The 18563-nt window shown below is 54.3% G+C and overlaps 1 protein-coding gene across 6 annotated transcripts in view; it reads left to right on the forward strand.

Annotated features, from left to right (window-relative positions):
• The window catches only part of RPS6KA1 (ribosomal protein S6 kinase A1), a 35693-nt gene that overhangs the window by 12863 nt on the left and 4267 nt on the right, over nucleotides 1-18563 (forward strand). For 5 of the 6 annotated variants that reach the window (XM_036859725.1, XM_036859733.1, XM_036859751.1 and 2 more), the window contains 15 exons: nucleotides 1763-1879; nucleotides 2149-2230; nucleotides 3912-3992; nucleotides 4174-4253; nucleotides 5637-5743; nucleotides 6469-6506; nucleotides 6855-6997; nucleotides 7392-7462; nucleotides 7777-7865; nucleotides 8825-8889; nucleotides 9145-9247; nucleotides 10705-10835; nucleotides 12212-12337; nucleotides 12554-12643; nucleotides 13028-13186. In XM_036859725.1, the coding sequence (XP_036715620.1) occupies nucleotides 1763-1879; nucleotides 2149-2230; nucleotides 3912-3992; nucleotides 4174-4253; nucleotides 5637-5743; nucleotides 6469-6506; nucleotides 6855-6997; nucleotides 7392-7462; nucleotides 7777-7865; nucleotides 8825-8889; nucleotides 9145-9247; nucleotides 10705-10835; nucleotides 12212-12337; nucleotides 12554-12643; nucleotides 13028-13186 (1482 nt within the window). Of the gene's footprint in view, nucleotides 1-739; nucleotides 890-1762; nucleotides 1880-2148; nucleotides 2231-3911; nucleotides 3993-4173; nucleotides 4254-5636; nucleotides 5744-6468; nucleotides 6507-6854; nucleotides 6998-7391; nucleotides 7463-7776; nucleotides 7866-8824; nucleotides 8890-9144; nucleotides 9248-10704; nucleotides 10836-12211; nucleotides 12338-12553; nucleotides 12644-13027; nucleotides 13187-18563 lie in introns of those variants that run through there. The other variant, XM_036859770.1, reaches the window with a different exon arrangement.

Genomic DNA, 18563 nt, shown 5'->3' on the forward strand with positions numbered 1-18563 from the left:
CCTCTGCCTGTTGGATCCCCATCTGTCTCTGCCTGTTGGGTACATGTCCCCATCTACCTTTGCCTGTTGGATATGTGTCCCCATCTGCCTCTGCGTGTTAGGTGTGAGTCTCTGTCCACTTCTGCCTATTAGGTATGAGCCCCTTCCTGCCTCCGCTTGTTGGGTACATGTCCCCATCTGTCTCTGCCTGTTGGATGCATGTTCTTCCTACCTCTGCCTGTTGGGCACATGCCCCTATCCATCCCTGCCTGTTGGGCATGTGGACTCTCCTACCCATCTGTTGGATGCCCGCCTTCATCTGTCTTCACCTGTAGGATGCCTGCCTCTGCCTGTTGGGTACCTGTCTACTCCTAGGTACTCCTAGGTACCCATCTGTCTTCACCTGTAGGATGCCTGCCTCTGCCTGTTGGGTGTCCCTCTTTATCTGCCTCTACATGTTAGTTGCCTGTCTCTCCCTGTTGGGTACCTATCTACTCCTCAGTAGCTGGGTTGGCGTGGGGCTTTCCCTTTGAAGGCCCACAGGGAGGATGGGGAGGAGGGCCAGAGGGCAGCCCTCAGGCAATGGGGAGGGGGAAGAGAGAGGAAGGGAGCGTGGTAAGGGAGCTGGGAAACCACAGGCCCTGAGTGATTGGCAGTCCTGGGCTGGGCCCAGCCCCCGCCTTCACCCTGCACATCCGCCTTGGGCCTGGCCACCTCCGCAGCAGCCCCGGACGCTGCCTGCTCCTGCCATGGTGCCTCGGCCCGGCCCGGGCGGATGGAGCAGGATCCCAAGCTGCCCCGTCTGCGGCTCTGGGCCCTGCTCCCCTGGCTGCCCAGGAAGCAGCGGCCCAGGATCAGCCAGACTTCTCTTCCTGCCCCTGGCCCTGGCCCTGGCCCCAGGCAGGCCTCGGTGAGTGTGCCCAGATGCCTGGGCCTGGCCTGACTGTGGCCCTTGGAGCAGGTGCCTTGGAAGCCAGTTTAGCCTCAGCTGGCTCTGGGCTCTCCTTGCCCACGCCTGTCCCTACTGGGTGACTGGACCCTGCCCAGACTTGCTTCCTGGGGAAGTGAGGAGGCACTTCAGGGCTCCAGGGCCATATCGACAGATTGGAGGGAGAGCAGAGGGGTCCTAGAACAACTGGGACATGGCAAGGGGTTTCTAGTAGACTTGTATGAAGGAAGTTTCAGAGGGTGGAGCATAGAGTCTCTGGCCTTAGCTCCTACCCACCCCAGACTGGCACTTACCCGGTTGGTGGGGGAGTCTTAGGTGACTCTTGGGTTCTTGTGTATCTCAGCCCTGTCCTTCTAGCCAGAGAGAGCCCATCTTCCATCTTGACCAGGAACGAAAGCCCAGTTGTGCCTTCCCAGTATGAGAACAAACCCTACTTCCTATTGTGGCAAAACCAAAACCTTTGCAGCAGGGGGAGGGGAGCCTCACAGGGAGGACCTGGGGCAGATTCGTGGGCCTCAGCCAGAGCCTGGGCTTGCCTCCACCTGGCCGAGCCTGGGCTTGCCTCCACCTGGCCGAGCCTGGGCATCCCTCTGGGCCTGAGCAGCCTGGAGCAGCAGGAGGAATAGGAGCTCACCTGACCTGGCACCTTGGTAGTTTGACCCTCCCCGGCTTTTGCTATTGATGAACTGGGAGGCCCTGTCAGGGTAGCTGGCTGGTTGGGCCTGCAGGACGCTGTCTGCTGAGATCCGGTGGGAGTAGACTTGGATGGGGGGACATGCCCTATGCTGACCTGAATGGGGCCCACTGTGCTCACCAGCTCTGTTCCTCCATCAGGATGAGGACGTCCTCAAGGAGATCTCCATCACGCACCATGTCAAGGCTGGTTCTGAGAAGGCCGACCCATCCCATTTTGAGCTCCTCAAGGTTCTGGGCCAGGGATCCTTTGGCAAAGTGAGTCCTGAGCCCACAGCTGGAAGGGCAACACTGGTCATGTTAGAGGGCAAGTGGGAGGGTCACCTTGGAGCTCAAAAGATCAGAGGGCAAGGGTTGATGGGTCTAAGGGGAGGAGGAGAGAGGTCACCGTGCTACCCAGTGGGGACACAAGGTCAACTTGGTGCTTAGGGAAGTTGGAGGTCAGCCTGGGACCTGGAGCATGGGAGCTGATGTGTTCGGCCCCCCGCCCAGCTCCTCCCCTGCTTTCCCCCCCGCTGCCTTCTCAGGTCTTCCTGGTGCGGAAGGTCACCCGGCCTGACAGTGGGCACCTGTATGCCATGAAGGTACTAAAGAAGGCGACACTGAAAGGTGAGTGGGGGGTACTTCCCCCATGCGGAGCCCAGGCTGGGCACACATTGAAGGAGACAGCCCAGCTCTCAAGGGCCTTGGGTCTGATGGAGGAGATAGCTCTGTCACCAGGAGTACCTGGTCTGAAGGTAGAGAAACAGGCCTATTCTCAGCCGCTCCTTATCCCCCACCTCACCTGATGGCAAAGACAGGGTCCATTCAGAAGAACAGACTTCTGGGGATTAACCCCACCCCTTCCCGCTCCCCTTAAGCCAGGTGCTGACTGTAGCTGAAGGTGAGTGGAAGGAGGCAGGGGGTGAGTGCACTGTGTTTGCGGGGGGCCTTGTTCTGTCAGCAGAGTTGCTTCACAATGCTAGGAGAGTCAGAGGGAGACGTCTCGGGGTGGAGAAGGGCGTGAGAGGAGAGGAGGGAACCCGAGAAAGGAGGCAGCTGGGTGGGTAGGAGAGGGTGGGTCAAGGCAAGGCCGCAGAGATGGATGGGCTCAGAGAAGGGAGCTGAGCCCAGGTCTAGAACCCCTGGACTTGCAGAGGGCGTGAGTGTGGTTGGGAGTGGGCTTTGGGCTGGGTAGTGTCTCTTTGACCAGCCTGGAAACCAGTGTGGCCACTGACCAGGGGAAGCGGGCCCCGGCTGGGGTGGGGGGCGGCGGAGAACAGGAGGTATTGGCCTTGGGGTCATGGAGCCACAAAGGGCTGTCTGTGGGGTGATGCAGCTGTGGTACCCCAAGGCCAGCCTGGTAGGGATGGGAGTCCTTCCCCAGGAGGGATGGTGGGAGGAGAAAAATGCTGCGAAGGGCTCCCAGGCTGGGGCAGGAGAGGCTGAGCAGACTCTGCAGCGCGGTGCAGTTGGTGCTGTGACCAGGGAGCCCAGGAGAGCGTGGGTTGTAGCCTCACAGGGTGTGGGCTCACATGGGAGTGGCCTTTTTTTTTTTAATTTATTTATTTAATTTATTTATTTTTCGCTGTGTTGGGTCTTTGTTGCTCGTGCGGGCTTCCTCTAGTTGCGGCGAACAGGGGCTGCTCTTCGTTGTGGTGCGTGGGCTTCTCATTGCAATGGCTTCTCTTGTTGCAGAGCACGGGCTCTAGGCACGTGGGCTTCAGTAGTTGTGGCACGTGGACTCAGTAGTTGTGGCTTGAGGGCTCTAGAGCACAGGCTCAGTAGTTGTGGCGCACGGGCTTAGTTGCTCCGTGGCATGTGGGATCTTCCTGGACCAGGGCTTGAACCCGTGTCCCCTGCATTGGCAGGCGGATTCTTAACCACTGGAACGCCAGGGAAGGGAAGTCCCAGGACTTTTACTCTTTAAAAAAAAAAGAAAAGTGTTTGTGGGATGCCTGCTGAGACCCATGAGTCTGAATTTCAGGCCCAGAGAATCTGCCCTGGACTAGAATTGGGGATTTTTATGCCAGATGGAGAGGGGGCTGATGAAGGCATCCCAGGGGGAGCCACGGGGGCAGAGGCTAAGGGCACACAAGGAACAGGTTGCTTAAACTGGCTGGATTGAATGGCCTCCTTGGAGCATGGCAAGAGACAGGGCTAGAGAGATGGGCAGGGCACCAAGGGCCAGCTCTGGGCCCTGTCGAGAGACGTGAGGAACAAGTAGAAAAGAGGGTCCTTCTTAGCCAGGGCTGGAGGTAGCTGTGTTGGGTGGCCAGACCCTTGGTAACCGCCTTCTTCCTCTGACCAGTGCGTGACCGCGTTCGGACCAAGATGGAGAGAGACATCCTGGCTGATGTAAACCACCCGTTTGTGGTGAAGCTGCACTACGGTGAGACCACAGACCCTACCTGAGCTTCTACCCTACCTGCCAGCCTTTGCCCTTGCTGGTGGGCTGTTGCCTTCCCTGTATGTTGCCCTGTCTGCCACCCAGCAGGCTAAGGGAGCTGGGATCAGAGGGGCAGGGCCCAGGGCCCAGCTGGTTCCACCATGGCCTTTTCCCCTCTCCCCAGCCTTCCAGACCGAGGGCAAGCTCTACCTTATTCTGGACTTCCTGCGTGGCGGGGACCTCTTCACACGGCTCTCTAAAGAGGTGAGCTGACACCCCACTGCCAGGGCACCAGGATGGAGCTGGCATGACAGTGAGACCTCAACCTGGGACTCCTCAGACCTACCCAGCCGTCCCTGACCCACCCTGGGACAGAGGCCATTCCCTGGCAAAGCCTCTGAGAGTTTCCCCCAAGATGGTCTGAGGAGAATCAGGCTCTGGATCTGATGCTGCCCTGATTCCAGGAAGCTAAGGGTGGCTCTCCCCTCTTCACCTCCATTCTTTCAGGGCTTCTCTGGGCAGGGCTATGAGGGATGCAGAGAAGCCCAAATCCACCTAGAAAGCTAGATGCTTTAACATTATGTCCAGTTAACCAAAAGGATTTTGAACTCACATAAAAGAAATTGAGGACTTCCCTGGTGGCGCAGTGGTTAAGAATCCGCCTGCCAATGCAGGGGACACGGGTTCGAGCCCCGGTCCGGGAAGATCCCACATGCCGTGGAGCATCTAAGCCCGGGCGCCACAACTACTGAACCTGTGCTGTAGAGCCCGCGAGCTACAACTACTGAGCCCACATGCCACAACTATTGAAGCCCGTGTGCCTAGAGCCTGTGCTCTGCAACAAGAGAAGCCACTGCAATAAGCCCATGCAATGCAACGAAGAGTAGCCCCCGCTCGCCACAGCTAGAGAAAGCCCGCATGCAGCAACAAAAACCCAACGCAGCCAAAAATAAATAAATAAATAAATTTATTTATTTAAAAAAAAAAGAATTTGAGCCAAATATAAAAATGAGACCATTAATACAACTTAAACTTTAGAAGAGAACCAAACTTTTTAAATTTTTAAAATGTTATTTTAACGTTTAAATAGATAATACATGATTGAAAAGAAAAATATTCATTGAGAAGTCTTCCTCCCACTCCAGCCCCCTCTACCACCCCTCCCAACAGATAAACATTTTATTGGTTTTTATCTAAGCTTCCCACGTTTCTTTGGAAATACAAACCAATTCATCGTGTGTTCTGAATCCTGACCCCTACTTTCTTACATACAAAGTACTGTTCTGTATATGCTGTTCTGTATCTTGCTTTTTTCACAGCAGTGTATCTTGGAGCTGGATCCATATCAGAACGTGGAGGAATCCTTGTTCTAGTTTATGGCTGCATAGCACTCCGTTATGTGGGGGAGAGAGTTTATCCTAGTCTACTGCTTGACCCTTGGGTTGTTTCCAGCCTTTCGCTGTTTGCATTTCAATGCTACCATGAGTGACTTGGATGCTAGTCATTTTATTCTTCAGACCCCTTCATACAGAGCAGGGTGTATGGCACTGGAATCTCTAAGGAGGACTGGGAAGCTGCTGACTGCCCAGTGCCCCAGCTCCTGAGCGAGAAGCGATCCCAGCTGCAGCCCTCTCCCGCCTCTTGCAGGTTATGTTCACGGAGGAGGATGTGAAATTTTACCTGGCCGAGCTGGCTTTGGGCCTGGACCACCTGCACAGCCTGGGCATCATTTACAGAGACCTGAAGCCTGAGAAGTGAGTGAAGGCCCAGCCGCGCCCGGCCTCCCTAGGGTGTTCAGAGGCAGGCCCTGGGGCCTCTTCTAGGACAGAGCCAGCCCGCTGGGGGACAGAGCCAGCCTGACGGGCTGCCCCATGGACGGGTGGGTGGAGCAGAGTGGTGGAGGCAGCAGGCTCACCCGAGGGGCTGCCTGATCTCTAGTACTGCCATTACCAAGGGCCAGGTACCTCTGTGCCTGGGTGTTGCCTACTTTTTTTGCTAATCCAGTGTGACATCTGAGATGCCACCATTGAAGGTCATTCCTTGATATGGCCCTCTCTAGAATTTTCCTTAACATCTGAATATCCTCAAGTGGTAACTTGGGAGCCAGGGGCAGGTGCTGAGGTAGAATGAGATGTGGCTTTAGAGTCAGGCAGACCCGAATTCAAATCTTGTCTCTACCACCTACTAGCTCTGTAACCGGGGGAGTTATTTAACCTCCCTGAGCCTTAGCTTCCCCATTGTTAAAATGGGGCCATGAAAGTACCTACCTCACACAGTTGTTTCAAGAATTAGCAAGAAGGTAAGCAACCCACCTACAGGGCACCACCAACACCCGCTCCACCTGCCCATTCATCAGATGAGCGGCCCTGGGTGGATCCCTTCTCTGGGCTGGACCCGACCCCCACAGGCCCCGTGGTGTCCCCTGAACCCACTGAGGGCCCACAGCTGAGGGGCCCTGACTCCCATCTCTCCATTGCAGCATCCTTCTGGATGAGGAAGGCCACATCAAACTCACTGGTGAGTGGAGGGCACCTGACCCCTCCGGTTTCAGGGGAGGGCAGGATGGGCTCTTGATGGGCCTGGGCTGAGTGCCAGGGGATCCGCTTTCTCTGAGAGGCTATGCCAGGCACTTGGAAGCGGTCAAAAGCCCAGGCCCCAGACCTGGAAGGCCCTGGGTTTGAATCCCAGCTCCCCACTGTGTAACCTTGGGCAGGTCACCTAACCTCCCTGAGCCTCAGCTTCCTCCCGAGTGTGATGGGGGGTGATGCCCTCAGGCCTCTGGGCGAGAGGGATGGGTGTGCAGGGAGTGGCAGCGAGGAAGGCAGGGGGTCCTGAAGATGTGTCTTCTTGCCCTCCTTGCCACAGACTTCGGCTTGAGCAAGGAGGCCATTGACCACGAGAAGAAGGCCTATTCCTTCTGTGGGACGGTGGAGTACATGGCCCCCGAGGTCGTCAACCGCCAGGGCCACACCCACAGTGCAGACTGGTGGTCCTATGGGGTGTTGATGGTGAGTGCCCAGGCAGGGATAAAGCATCCAGCCCAGGCCCTGGGCCTCAGTTTCCCCATCTGTGTAAGGGGGTGGATGATGGTCTCTAAGGCTCTCCTCTTGTCCTCTCACAGCTAAGCTGGCCTCACCCTCCACCCAGCTGCAGTTTCCTTCCTTGGAAGGATTCCAGGCTCAGCCCCACCTGGGGTGCCCCCAGCCCTGTGCTGGGCCTCTCCCCAGCTTTGGACCCCTAGTACTGTTCCTCGTGGTCTGATTGACAGAGCGGGGAGGGACAGACACAGTTCTTAATCCAGGTGGACCTCCTAGGCATGGAGCTGAGTGGCCGGGGTGGGAGGAGGTGGGGGGGGGCATGGGAGATGGGACCAGAGCCTGAACAGACCCTTGTTCTCTGCAGTTTGAGATGCTGACGGGCTCCCTGCCCTTCCAGGGAAAGGACCGGAAGGAGACCATGACACTGATTCTGAAGTAAGCTCCAGCCCCTCTCTGACACCTCAGGGTCTCCTCCACGCCTGGCCCCAGTTTGGGGGCCAGAGTAACACCCTGCACCTGCCTCAGATTCCCCATTAGTGAGACACTCCTCTGGGCTGAGCATTGTGCTTCCTAGGGCTCCCTTTTCACCCATAGGGGCCTGTGGGAGGGGAATCCCTGAATCTTTGGGAGGGGAGTTTGAGGATGGCTTGTCTGGACTGAGCTGGAAACTAGACGTGGACAGAGGTGGGAGGTGATACGGGACCTCTGGGGTGGGGCTCTGCCCTGATGAGACCCGGGGGCCATTTCAGGGCAAAGCTAGGCATGCCGCAGTTTCTGAGCACAGAAGCCCAGAGCCTCCTGCGGTCCCTGTTCAAGCGGAATCCTGCCAACCGACTCGGTAAGCAGCCCCAGCTCAGGGGAGGGGAGCGGGGTACAGCTGCGGCCTAGGCCACGGGGCCACATCTGGGGCTGAAAGAGGCCGTTGTCCTTTGTGTGGGGAGACAATGCCCCCGGCCACCCTGCTTTCTGGCTCCATGTGTGGCGTTTGGGGCAGTGGGGTGACCTGTGTGTAGGGAGAAGGCAGGAACTGAGTCATCTCTGCTCCCCCTGGGGATGAGGACAGAGGCCCCGCACGGGAGGAGCACAAGCTCAGGCGCCAGAGGCTCAGGTCCCAGTCCCAGCCCCATGACGGGACCCCACTGCTTGGTACACAGTGGTCCCCCCACAAATATTTGTTGATCGAGTGAGTACCATTTGTGAGCGAAGTGACCCAAGGCAGTTGACTTCTCCCCCCAGAGCCCTAGGTCCTCGTCTCCATGGAGGACAGTGATCTCAAGCTCTGTTGATTAAATGAAGTCACGCGAATGTGCCTGGAGCAGCTGCTCAGTGTGTGTTGGCTCCTTGGCTCCTGGGTTCACCTGGATCATGACCAGCTTTGTAAGGTCCCGTCCAGGTCCCTGGGCTTGAATGGAGTGAGAGCCTGTCTGGTGGCTGACAAGGGCAATGGGATAAAAGCAGCAGAGATGAGGCCTGAGTTGGGAGGGAGGTGGGGGCCCCCTGCAGATCTTGGAACAGGTTCGGCCTGTCCTGACTTTGGCCTTGGGCAAGTTGCCTGGCCTCTCTTCTCTGGGCTTTCCTTCTCCTGTCAGTACATTGGAGCTTGTTCATAGAGGGGCTCCAGACAGTGGAAAATGCTGAGTGGGCAGTAGGCCTCAGGGTGATGGCTGGATGGATTTGGGGCAGCGTGAGGCCAGCCACTGGTCCCAGACCACAGTGAGGCGAGGCTGCTCGGAGGACAGGGCGGGTGCCTGCGGGTTGGAGCATCCCAGGGCAGACCTCTTATCTGGGCTTTTTCAGGCTCCGGCCCTGATGGGGCAGAGGAAATCAAGCGGCATGTCTTCTACTCCACCATTGACTGGAATGTGAGTGTGTCTGTCCACCCCAGAGCCCCAGTCAGGGATTCACCTGTGGTCGGAGGGGGCTTCTACTGCCTAGGGCATCCCATAAGAAGCAGAGGTGACACCATGGCCTTGGAGGCATGGGCTGGCCTCCCAAGGGCAAGTGGTTATGCCCTGTCTGCATAGCCTGTGCTCCGTCCAGGCCATTGACTCCTGCACGGGGCCACTGGCAGGCTGTGGAGGTGCCGAGGTGACCAGTGTGCCCGCCCCGCCTTGCAGAAGCTGTACCGGCGCGAGATCAAGCCACCCTTCAAGCCGGCTGTGGCACAACCCGATGACACCTTCTACTTTGACACTGAGTTCACATCCCGCACGCCCAAGGGTGCGCCCTTTGACCGGTTTGTCTTGGACTGGTACAGGAGGGAAGCAGGGAGTCAGGGGCCTCGGGGCACAGGGGTGGTCAGGGCTGCGGCAGGCCCAGGTGTGTGGGCAGACAGGTGGATGGGTCTCTGACTCCTTGTCTCCATCTCATTCTGCCTGGTCGTCCCACTCCGGGACTCTATGGGCCTCTTTGTGCCTGGGTGAGGGGGGTGGGGGTGAAGGCCACAGCAGAGAAGTCGGGACCCCTACCCCGGGCATCTTCAGCCCCCTGGAAAGACGAGACACATCAGGCTCACACTCACGTCAGGGCTAAAGTGTCTGACCCGGCAAACACATGAGGTGGAGACGGTCTGGCAGCAGGAGTGATAGTGCCCACAGGTCAGGGGCGAGTGTGGGAATCGGCTTTGGCTACTCTGACCACTGGGCTTCAGTGACTCATCTGAAACATGGGCTCAGCCATAGACCCACTCAGTCTCTGGGGTTACTGCTAGAAGCCAAGTAGGGGGCTTCTGGGAGGGAACTTGGTAAATCCTAACATTTTGGCCAGATATTGGGGAAGAGTGTTCGTTCTGGAAGGTCTCCTGGAGGGGCGGGTTTAGCAGAGGGGGTGCTTTTCTCACTGAGGATTGCACATCTCTGATGTCAGCGAGCTTAGCACTTCTCCAAGCAGTCTGTCCCATCTTTATTTGTTGATCTGACAAATACGTACCAAGTCCCTACTGTGTGCCAGCCATGGGAGCATTGATGGTGAACAAGACAGACCCAGGCCCTGCCTTCACATGGCTCAGGCTGTAGCGGGGGAAGAGACATGAGGACAGCTCTGGGCAGCACGACAAGTGCAGCTTAATGGGGCGAGGGGCTGCAGGAGCAGCATGAGGCCGGGTTTCTCAGAGGACAGTGTGTAAGCTGAGCCTCAAAGGATGGACAAGGAGTGGATTGTAGTTAGCAGGAACAGCATGTGCAGGGGCTCAGAGTCTTCCTTAAGGATCTGAGAAGCTTGGCGTGGCTGAGCTGTGGAGTGGGGAGAGAGGAGTCTAAGCTCACAAGCACCTCAGTGCCAGGCTGAGGAGCTGGGCTCTCCTGAGGGCAGAGGGGGGCATTTGAAGGGTACAGGCAGGGGGTAGACTTGTGGTTGGAACTATCCCTCTGGCTGCTGCACAGAAGATGGACCTGAAGGGGCAGACCAGAGGCAGGGAGGCCTCCAGGAAGGGATAAAGTGCCTTGGCCTGGGCGGGTGGTGGAGGTGAGGGTCTTTCTGTTCCTTGTGTGTCAGGGCTGGGCTCTTCTAAACACACATGGGCAGATGGGCTAACTAAGGCCGGGGATGAGGGGCCCTGCCCAGGCTGCCACCACGGCCAGCTGCTGAGGCAGGCCTGGAAGCCCCTGGGGTCCACTTTGCTGGGGTGCCTCGGGTCAAGGGTACCTCCTCTGGCTCACATCCCTCTCCTGCCCCTGCAGACTCCCCAGGCATCCCCCCCAGCGCTGGTGCCCATCAGCTGTTCCGTGGCTTCAGCTTCGTGGCCACTGGCCTGATGGAGGACGACGGCAAGCCTCGGGCCACGCAGGCGCCCCTGCACTCGGTGGTACAGGTAAGGGGCAGGAGGCTGCGGCTCAGTTGTCCTTTTCCACCTAGAAGCCACCGGGCAGAACGGCTGAGAACACAGGCTCTGGACTTGGATAGGTTTGGGTTCAAACCCTGATGCCACGGTGGAGCCCATTGGGCCTCCAGCCTCCTTGAGCCTCAGTTTCCCCATTTGTAAAACAGGGATAACAACACGGTTATGAGGTTCCTGACACAGGGCCAGGACATTGTAGGGCCTGGGTAAATGCCAGGGAGTGCCCAGGGTGGTGCTGCTGGGGAGTGGCTGGTCCTGACGGGGGTGGGTGGCGTGCCACTCGCGTCTCCTTCCACTTGTCCCCCATTTGCACACTTTCCCGGCTCTGTAGGAAATTTAGAGTCAAGAGGCAAGAAGGTGAACTTCAGGAACTTCCCTGGTGGTTCAGGGGTTGAGACTCCATGCTTCCACTGCAGGGGTTTGTGGGTTTAATCCCTGGTCGGGGAACTAGAATCCTGCATGCTGCACCATGCGGCCACAAAATGACAGCAACAAAACAAACAAAAACAAAACAAAAAAAAAAACGACAACAACAACAAACAAACAAAATAAAAAAGAATGTAGACTTTGGAGCTCCCTGCCTGGGTCAGAGCTTCCAAGGTCAGGGACTGTGGAGGGGACATTCACCTTCCCAGTGCCTCAGTTTCCTCATCTGTAAATGGGGGCGATGATAAAACCTTTCTCCAAGGATTGTTTCGAGGATTATATGAGTTAATGTGTGTAAAGTTAAGGTGACTATGTAATTTATTATCCACCTGGGATATCTTGGTCGTGGACAAACGTTAAACCAGACTGGATGTGAGGACAACAGACATGAACCAGGGCCGTCCACGGGCTGTGGATCACCTGGTGAAAAGTGCTCGGAATAGTGCCTGCCACACTCTCAGCACCATAGCAGCATCTGATACTGTTAATGTCTCAGAGCCTCGAGACACCCCTTGAGGTGGGCTGTGTCACCCAGAAAGGGGAGGCAACTCACTGAAGGCCACGTAAGTGGCAGGGCTGGAACCTGGCTCAGGCCTCCTGCACCCCTCTCAGTCCTGCCTGGGCTTCCCAGAGCTTCAAACCACTCCATGTGTGTTGTGGCCTATTGCCTGCCCCCTCCAGCACCCACTCACCACAGACTGCAGCCAGGCACCCTGGAGAGAGTGAGTGTGCCCATCATATAGTGTAGAAAACAGGCCCAGAGAGGGGCAGATTCTTGCCCGAGGTCACACAGCCAACCTTCTACCCCGGGCCTCCAGCCTCTTGCCCGGTGCCATCTCCACAGTGCCAAGGCCTTGGGTTCTGGGGGGATGACCTCTGCATCCTAGAGCTCGGGGTCAGTCCCACCTGTTGGTCTCCTGCAGCAACTACACGGAAAGAACCTGGTTTTTAGCGACGGCTATGTGGTAAAAGAGACGATCGGTGTGGGCTCCTACTCCGAGTGCAAGCGCTGTGTCCACAAGGCCACCACCATGGAGTATGCTGTCAAGGTAGGCCTCTCAACCTTGGCCGAGGCCGCTCGGCGGGGTGGAGGTGGGGGGCTATGTAGCCCTGGCCCGTTGGTGGGGGAGGATTGGTGCCTGAGGCTCTGTGGATGGGTGAAAGGTGTGCGGCTGAGACTCCACGCCCTGCAGCGTGGGCTCTGTGGCGGGAAGGGAGTCTGGAGTCGGTCCCTCGGACACCACCACACGCACCCCTCTCCTCAGGTCATCGACAAGAGCAAGCGAGATCCCTCGGAAGAGATTGAGATTCTTCTGCGGTACGGGCAGCACCCCAACATCATCACTCTGAAAGATGTAAGTGGGGGTCCTTGAGAGTGGGCTGGGGACGGGGGCCCTCGACTCTAGGACCGGTCTCGGGGCTGCCATTCTTTTGACTTCTGATCCTCCTCCTCTGCTTATGGATGGGGGGACCCCTTAGTGCCTCTGATCCGGCTGCACCCAAGTGCCCTCCACTTCAGACCCAGGTAGTCTCTGAGAGCTTTCCTGCCCATCAGGACAGAGCCAGCATCCTGTCCAGGGGCCCAGATAGGTGAAGGCCCTGCCAGGGTGACTGAAGCATAGAGCAGAACACACACCCAAGCCTCATGTCATTCGTTCCTTCCTGTCCTGGTGAGCTGGTGGCCAAGGGGCCCAGGCCTGGCATCAAGGGGAGGGGGCTGATGGTGAGGTCTCTGGCAGGTGTACGATGATGGCAAACACGTGTACCTGGTGACAGAGCTGATGCGGGGAGGGGAGCTGCTGGATAAGATCCTACGGCAGAAATTCTTCTCGGAGCGTGAGGCCAGCTTCGTCCTGCACACCATCGGCAAGACCGTGGAGTATCTGCACTCCCAGGGGGTAAGTCTTGGGTAGGGGGCACCAAGTGGGCGTGGGGGGCGGCCAAGGGTCATACCGTAAACAGAGTGTATGAACCATGACTGGCCCAGGCAGTCTTCAACCAGCCAGACAGAGGGGAGACTTGGGATGGGTGAGGGAGCGAGTGGATGGACATAAGGAAGGGAGGGAGGGAGAGATGAGGCCGAACTGTGAAAAGGAACATTTATTCAGGACCTAAGCAGGCGTCATGTTGAGTTCTTTTCTTACATTATCTCAGTTGATTTTCACAACAACCCTGTTAGGTAGGTGCTGTTATTGGCCTCACTTTACAGGTAAGAAGGCCGAGGCTCAGAGATGTGAGCTCACTTGCCCAAGGTCACACAGTCCAGGAAGAATGGACCCAGAATGTCTGACTGAGGAATTTGGGTGCAGGGCTACAGATGGGGAGTGGGGCTTTAAGTTAGGAAGGAGCAGGATCACTGTGGGAGCTGCAAGGCTTCAGGGAGGTGAATCCGGCCATGGGTTCGGCTATTAGGACAGAGGAAGTGGATGCAAGAGGAAATGCTTCTGGAAACACAGCAGGTGCTACAGAAGAGTGTGTGTCCGAGCCGTAGGACTTGTCCTTATCATTGCACAAGGCGGAGCTAGAGAAGGTCCTTATAGGGTATCGAAGCTGAAAACAGAGTCAGCGTGAGTTTCTCTCTGGACGAGATGATGTTTTAGGGTGCTTCTGGTCAGTCAGTATGGGGGTTAAGGACGCAGGCTCTGGAATGAGACTGGCTGTGTCCAGTTCTGCGTGTTAGGTTGGGAAAGCCTCCCACCTCTCTGAGCCATTTCCTCATCTGCAAACTCATGACAGTAAGAGCTGCCCCTTCACTGGTTGGATGAGGCATGAAGTGAGGTGCTGTGCTGGGGAAGCACCATGGCCCTGGAAAAGGCCACATAAGCATTACGGGGAAATAAGAACAGATCATTGCTATGCCTTTTTTTTTAACATTAACTTTTTAGTTTGAAAAATTTCAAACATATACAACAAGTACAAGAATAGAATAATGAACACCCTGGTAACCAGATTCAAGAATTGTCAAGATTTTTACCCCACTCCCTCCCTCTTTTCTTCCTTCCCTCTCCTTCTCCCTCCTTCTCCCTCTTTCAATTTCTTACTTTCTTTTTTGTTGTTGCTGGAGTATTTTTCCCCACTTTTTATTGAGGAAAAAGTTCAAACCTATATAAAAGTTAAAAGAATAGTACAAGGGATGTACACACCACGATATTGAAAATGGATAACCAACAAGGACCTACTGTATAGCACAGGGAACTCTGCTCAATATAATGTAAAAACCTAAATGGGAAAAGAATTTGAAAAAGAATAGATACATGTATATGTATAACTGAATCACTTTGCTGAACACCTGAAACTAACACATTGTTAATCAACTATACGCCAATATGAAATAAAAAGTTTAAAAAAAAAAAAGAGAATAGTACAAGGAAAAACATTTCCCTTTAAGATTCATCAAATCCTTTTTGTTTTTTTTTTTGGCCGAGCCACATGGCATGGGGGATTTTAGTTCCCTGACCAGGGATTGAACCTGCACCCCCTGCAGTGGAAGCACGGAGTCTTAACCACTGGACTGCAAGGGAAGTCCCAAGATTCACCAAATCTTTTTTGGTTTTTTTTTTTGGCTGTGCTGCATGGCATGCGGGATCTTAGTTCCCCGACAAGGGATCGAAACTGGGCCCTTGACAGTGAGAGCGTGGAGTCCTAACCACTGGACCGCCAGGGAAGTCCCTGTCCCACATTCTGAATGTGTCTGTTTGCTTCCTCGTGGCATCATTTTAATTGTTTCTCTATTGCCTATATTTCCTGTAAACTGCAAGGTGCTCCAAAGTCTTAATTAGGTTTAGCTTCAACTTCTTTTTGGGAGCAAGGAGTCAATAAACACTCCATGGGAGGCACAGTGTACTTCACAAAGCATCACGTCCGTGAGCCAGCATCTCGTTGACCCCGTTAGTCATCAGTCGTGTCAGTGGTCACAGTCTGGGGATGCGTGAATGGGTGGCGGGCAGTGGGTGGGCCTGAGGTGTATCATAAAGGTCCTCACCAGCCCTTCATGCAATGGTTTCAGCCTTTCAGGGCCTTGGCCTGAATCAATCCTTTCATTAGGGTTTGTAAAAATAAAGTAAAAGTTTTGTGAAAAAGATCTTTACCTCATAACCAGAGCTTCAGTTTGTTTACCACATGTACTGTTAATGGTCGTGTTTGAAGTGGTTTTGTTTTTGAAATGGCCAGTGCAAACAGACTGATACGGAAACATGTCAGGTCAGACAGTAAATGTGCTTCCTTTTCCTGTTTTATTCTCACGTGAGTACTAGCTGATGTTACCCAAAGAAGGTTTAGAAGACAGAGCTGAAGCAGTGAGTTTCCAGTGGGCCCCCTAAACTCAGAGCAGGGAAGGGCTTTATAGAGTGGGAGCTGCCTCCAAAAGTAGTGAGCCCCTCCGTGAGGGGTAGTGAGCCCCTCCGTGAGGGGTCGTGAGCCCCTCCGTGAGGGGTAGTGAGCTCCAGTACAGACGTCTGCTCGGCGGGGTGTCATGGGAGAATATTGTTTCTTGCCCAAAGAAAATCTTTGGGATTTTGGAATCTATGGGCTCTAAAGTTTCTGGCCCTTTCCAAATACCAGGGGTAGATGATGAGGAAATGGGAAGCTCTCTTGGAGGTATTTGGAGGGAGATTCTCGGGGCTGATTATACTTTGGCGGCATCTGTGGTCTAGAAGCTGGGAACCTCATAACAGCCGAGGAATGGGCAGGGGCTGACCAGGAGCAGGGTCCACTGGGACCTCCTGTTTGTTTTAATGTTATCTTCCTATTGAAATATCACATAAACAAATCATCATGTATAATTCAATAAATCTTCAAAAAGTGAATACACCCACGTAACCGAGCACCCAGATCAAGAACTGAAGGATTTCCAGTTCCCCCCAACCGCCACGAGCCTTTCCAGTCCCTGCACCCTCCCCAAGGATAACCATTCTAAGTGAACTTCTAATTTTATATAAACGTACTCTTTCATATCTCACTTCTGCCACTCAGCACTCTCTGAGATTCACCTGCGATGTTGTGTGACTGCAGTTCACTCCTCGTTGCTGTGTGGTTTCTACTGTATGAATAGACCACAATTTAACTGTCGTTTCTACCATTAATGGACATGGAGTTGTTACCAGTTTTTTGACTGTGACAAATAATGCTGCCGTGACATTCTTACACTTGTCTTTCGTGAACACTTGCCCATTTGAACGCTGGGTGTAAACCTAACGGTGGAATTGCTGGGTCATAGTGCAGTGTATATTCATCTTTAGTAGATGTTGCCAGTTTTTCAAAGTTGTTTTACCTACTTACACTCCTCCCAGAAGCGTGTGAGAGTTCTGGTACTCTCCAACACTTGGTATTTTCCATCTTTTTAATCACAGCCATTCTAGGAGATGAGGAATGGTATCTCATAGTGGTTTTAATTTGCATTTTCCTGATGACTGATGAAGTTGAGCACTTCTTCGTGGGTTTATTGCCATTTGGACAGCCTCTTTTATGGAATGTCTGTTCAAGTCTTTTGTCCATTTAAAGAAATTGGGTTGTCTGCCTTTTTCATCTATTTTGCAAGAGTTCTTTGTTTAATAGTGGGCCCTTTCAGGTCTCTTGCTTCCCTCATATTGTTTCTGTAAGGGCCCCAGCGTGCCGGGGACAGCTTGTCTGAGAACTCAGCAGGGCTTCACACTTTGACTTCTCTGTTTAGCCCGATGATTTATGTAGAAGAACTTCACCCTTTTGTGTGTGTGTGGCTGGTCACAGGCGCCCTAATGCACATCCTCCGATGGTGCTGGTGATGACAGACATGCTGCTGCTGTACCACGTAGCGCTTTCCACAGGCCAGACAGAGTCTAAGCACTTTGCACATCAACTCACTGAACTGTTCCAACGAACCTATGAAGAAGGTATTAGTATTATTCTGCCCATTTTATAAGTGAGGGAGCTGAGGCTCTGGGAGCTTAAGTAAAAGTTTCATCGCTAAACTGGCCCCAGAGTCTGTGCCCCTAACTTGTGTGTGATCAGATGCTGCTTTGGACAGCATCTGTCCCTTCATTTTCCTACCCTTCTTGTCTTCTAATTTTTAAGGGCTTCTTAACAAGCACTCACTGTATCTTAATGTCCAGCATGATGGTGGGGTTCAGCCCCAGGGAGTGCTGGCGTTACTATGACAGCAGCTGCCGTTTTCCAAGCCCTGTGCTAAATATTTCTGGTACATAACTCATATGCTCCTTCCTGTAACCCTGGGGGCCGAGCACTCTTATCAGCCCCATTTTACAGGTGAGAAAACCAAGGACTAAAGCGGTTAAGTGACACATCAAGATCACACAGCTACTGCTGGTAAAGCCACTCTGGCCCATCCGCCTCCTGACTGAAATCACAACTCTACCAGAGCCACAGCCTGTTGACTCGGTGGCTGCATTTGGCCTCCACAGTGCGGGTGTTTTCTTGTTTGGGATTTGGTTTGGTTTGGTAATTTGGCTGCTTTTGAAACCTGGGCCCAAGTTGCTGTATGATGACTGTCAGCTGGAGTGAGCAGCAGCTGCCCCTTGAGCCTGTTGGCCTGGCTCTACGGGGAATATGCAAGGACCATCTCATAAAGCCAACTAACCTGCGAGACTCAGCTGATCTAACCTGCAAGGTCTCTGTGTGTTTCAGAGGTGTGATTCATTCATTCATTGCACAGAGTTCACGTAGCACTTGCTCTGTGCGAGTCCCTGTGCTGGGTGCTGGGGGTGAGCCAGCGTTCCACAGAGAGATACGGCTATTTATGGCTGAAGGAACCCCCACTGGCCTGAGCTCAGGGCGCTTGAGGGATGTGGTGGACAAAGGCTGGAACGGACAGCTGAGCCTTCCACACCAGGATGGGGACTTCAGGCTTTATCTTGCAAGTAGTAGGGAGCCATTGAAGGTCTTTGACAGTGCTCAAGGAGGTACCATGAGCTCATGGGAGGAGGAGAAGGAGGGTGAGAATGAGTTTAGTCTGGGATGTGTTGGGTTTGAGGGTCTATGGGACCTTCAGTGGTTGCCATCTGGTAAGCAGCTATATGAGCCTGGACTCTGGAAAGCTATGGGTTAGTGTCAGAGATCTGAGAGTTGTCGATAATTAGGTGATGGTTAGAGGAATGACTATGAATAGAACCATGCCAAGGGAGAGGGGGTGGATGAAAAGTACGTGGAGTGGTTCAGCCCCCTCAGGTTACAGATGAGCAAATGGGGCCAGAGGAAAGTCGTTTGCTTAAGGCCTCAGTAGTTAAGTGTCATTCATCCATTCATTCAGCAGTTATTTATTGAATACCTACTCTGTGCTGGGAG

This window comes from Balaenoptera musculus, chromosome 1, assembly GCF_009873245.2.
Source record: "Balaenoptera musculus isolate JJ_BM4_2016_0621 chromosome 1, mBalMus1.pri.v3, whole genome shotgun sequence".
In the NCBI taxonomy this organism is placed as follows: domain Eukaryota; kingdom Metazoa; phylum Chordata; class Mammalia; order Artiodactyla; family Balaenopteridae; genus Balaenoptera; species Balaenoptera musculus.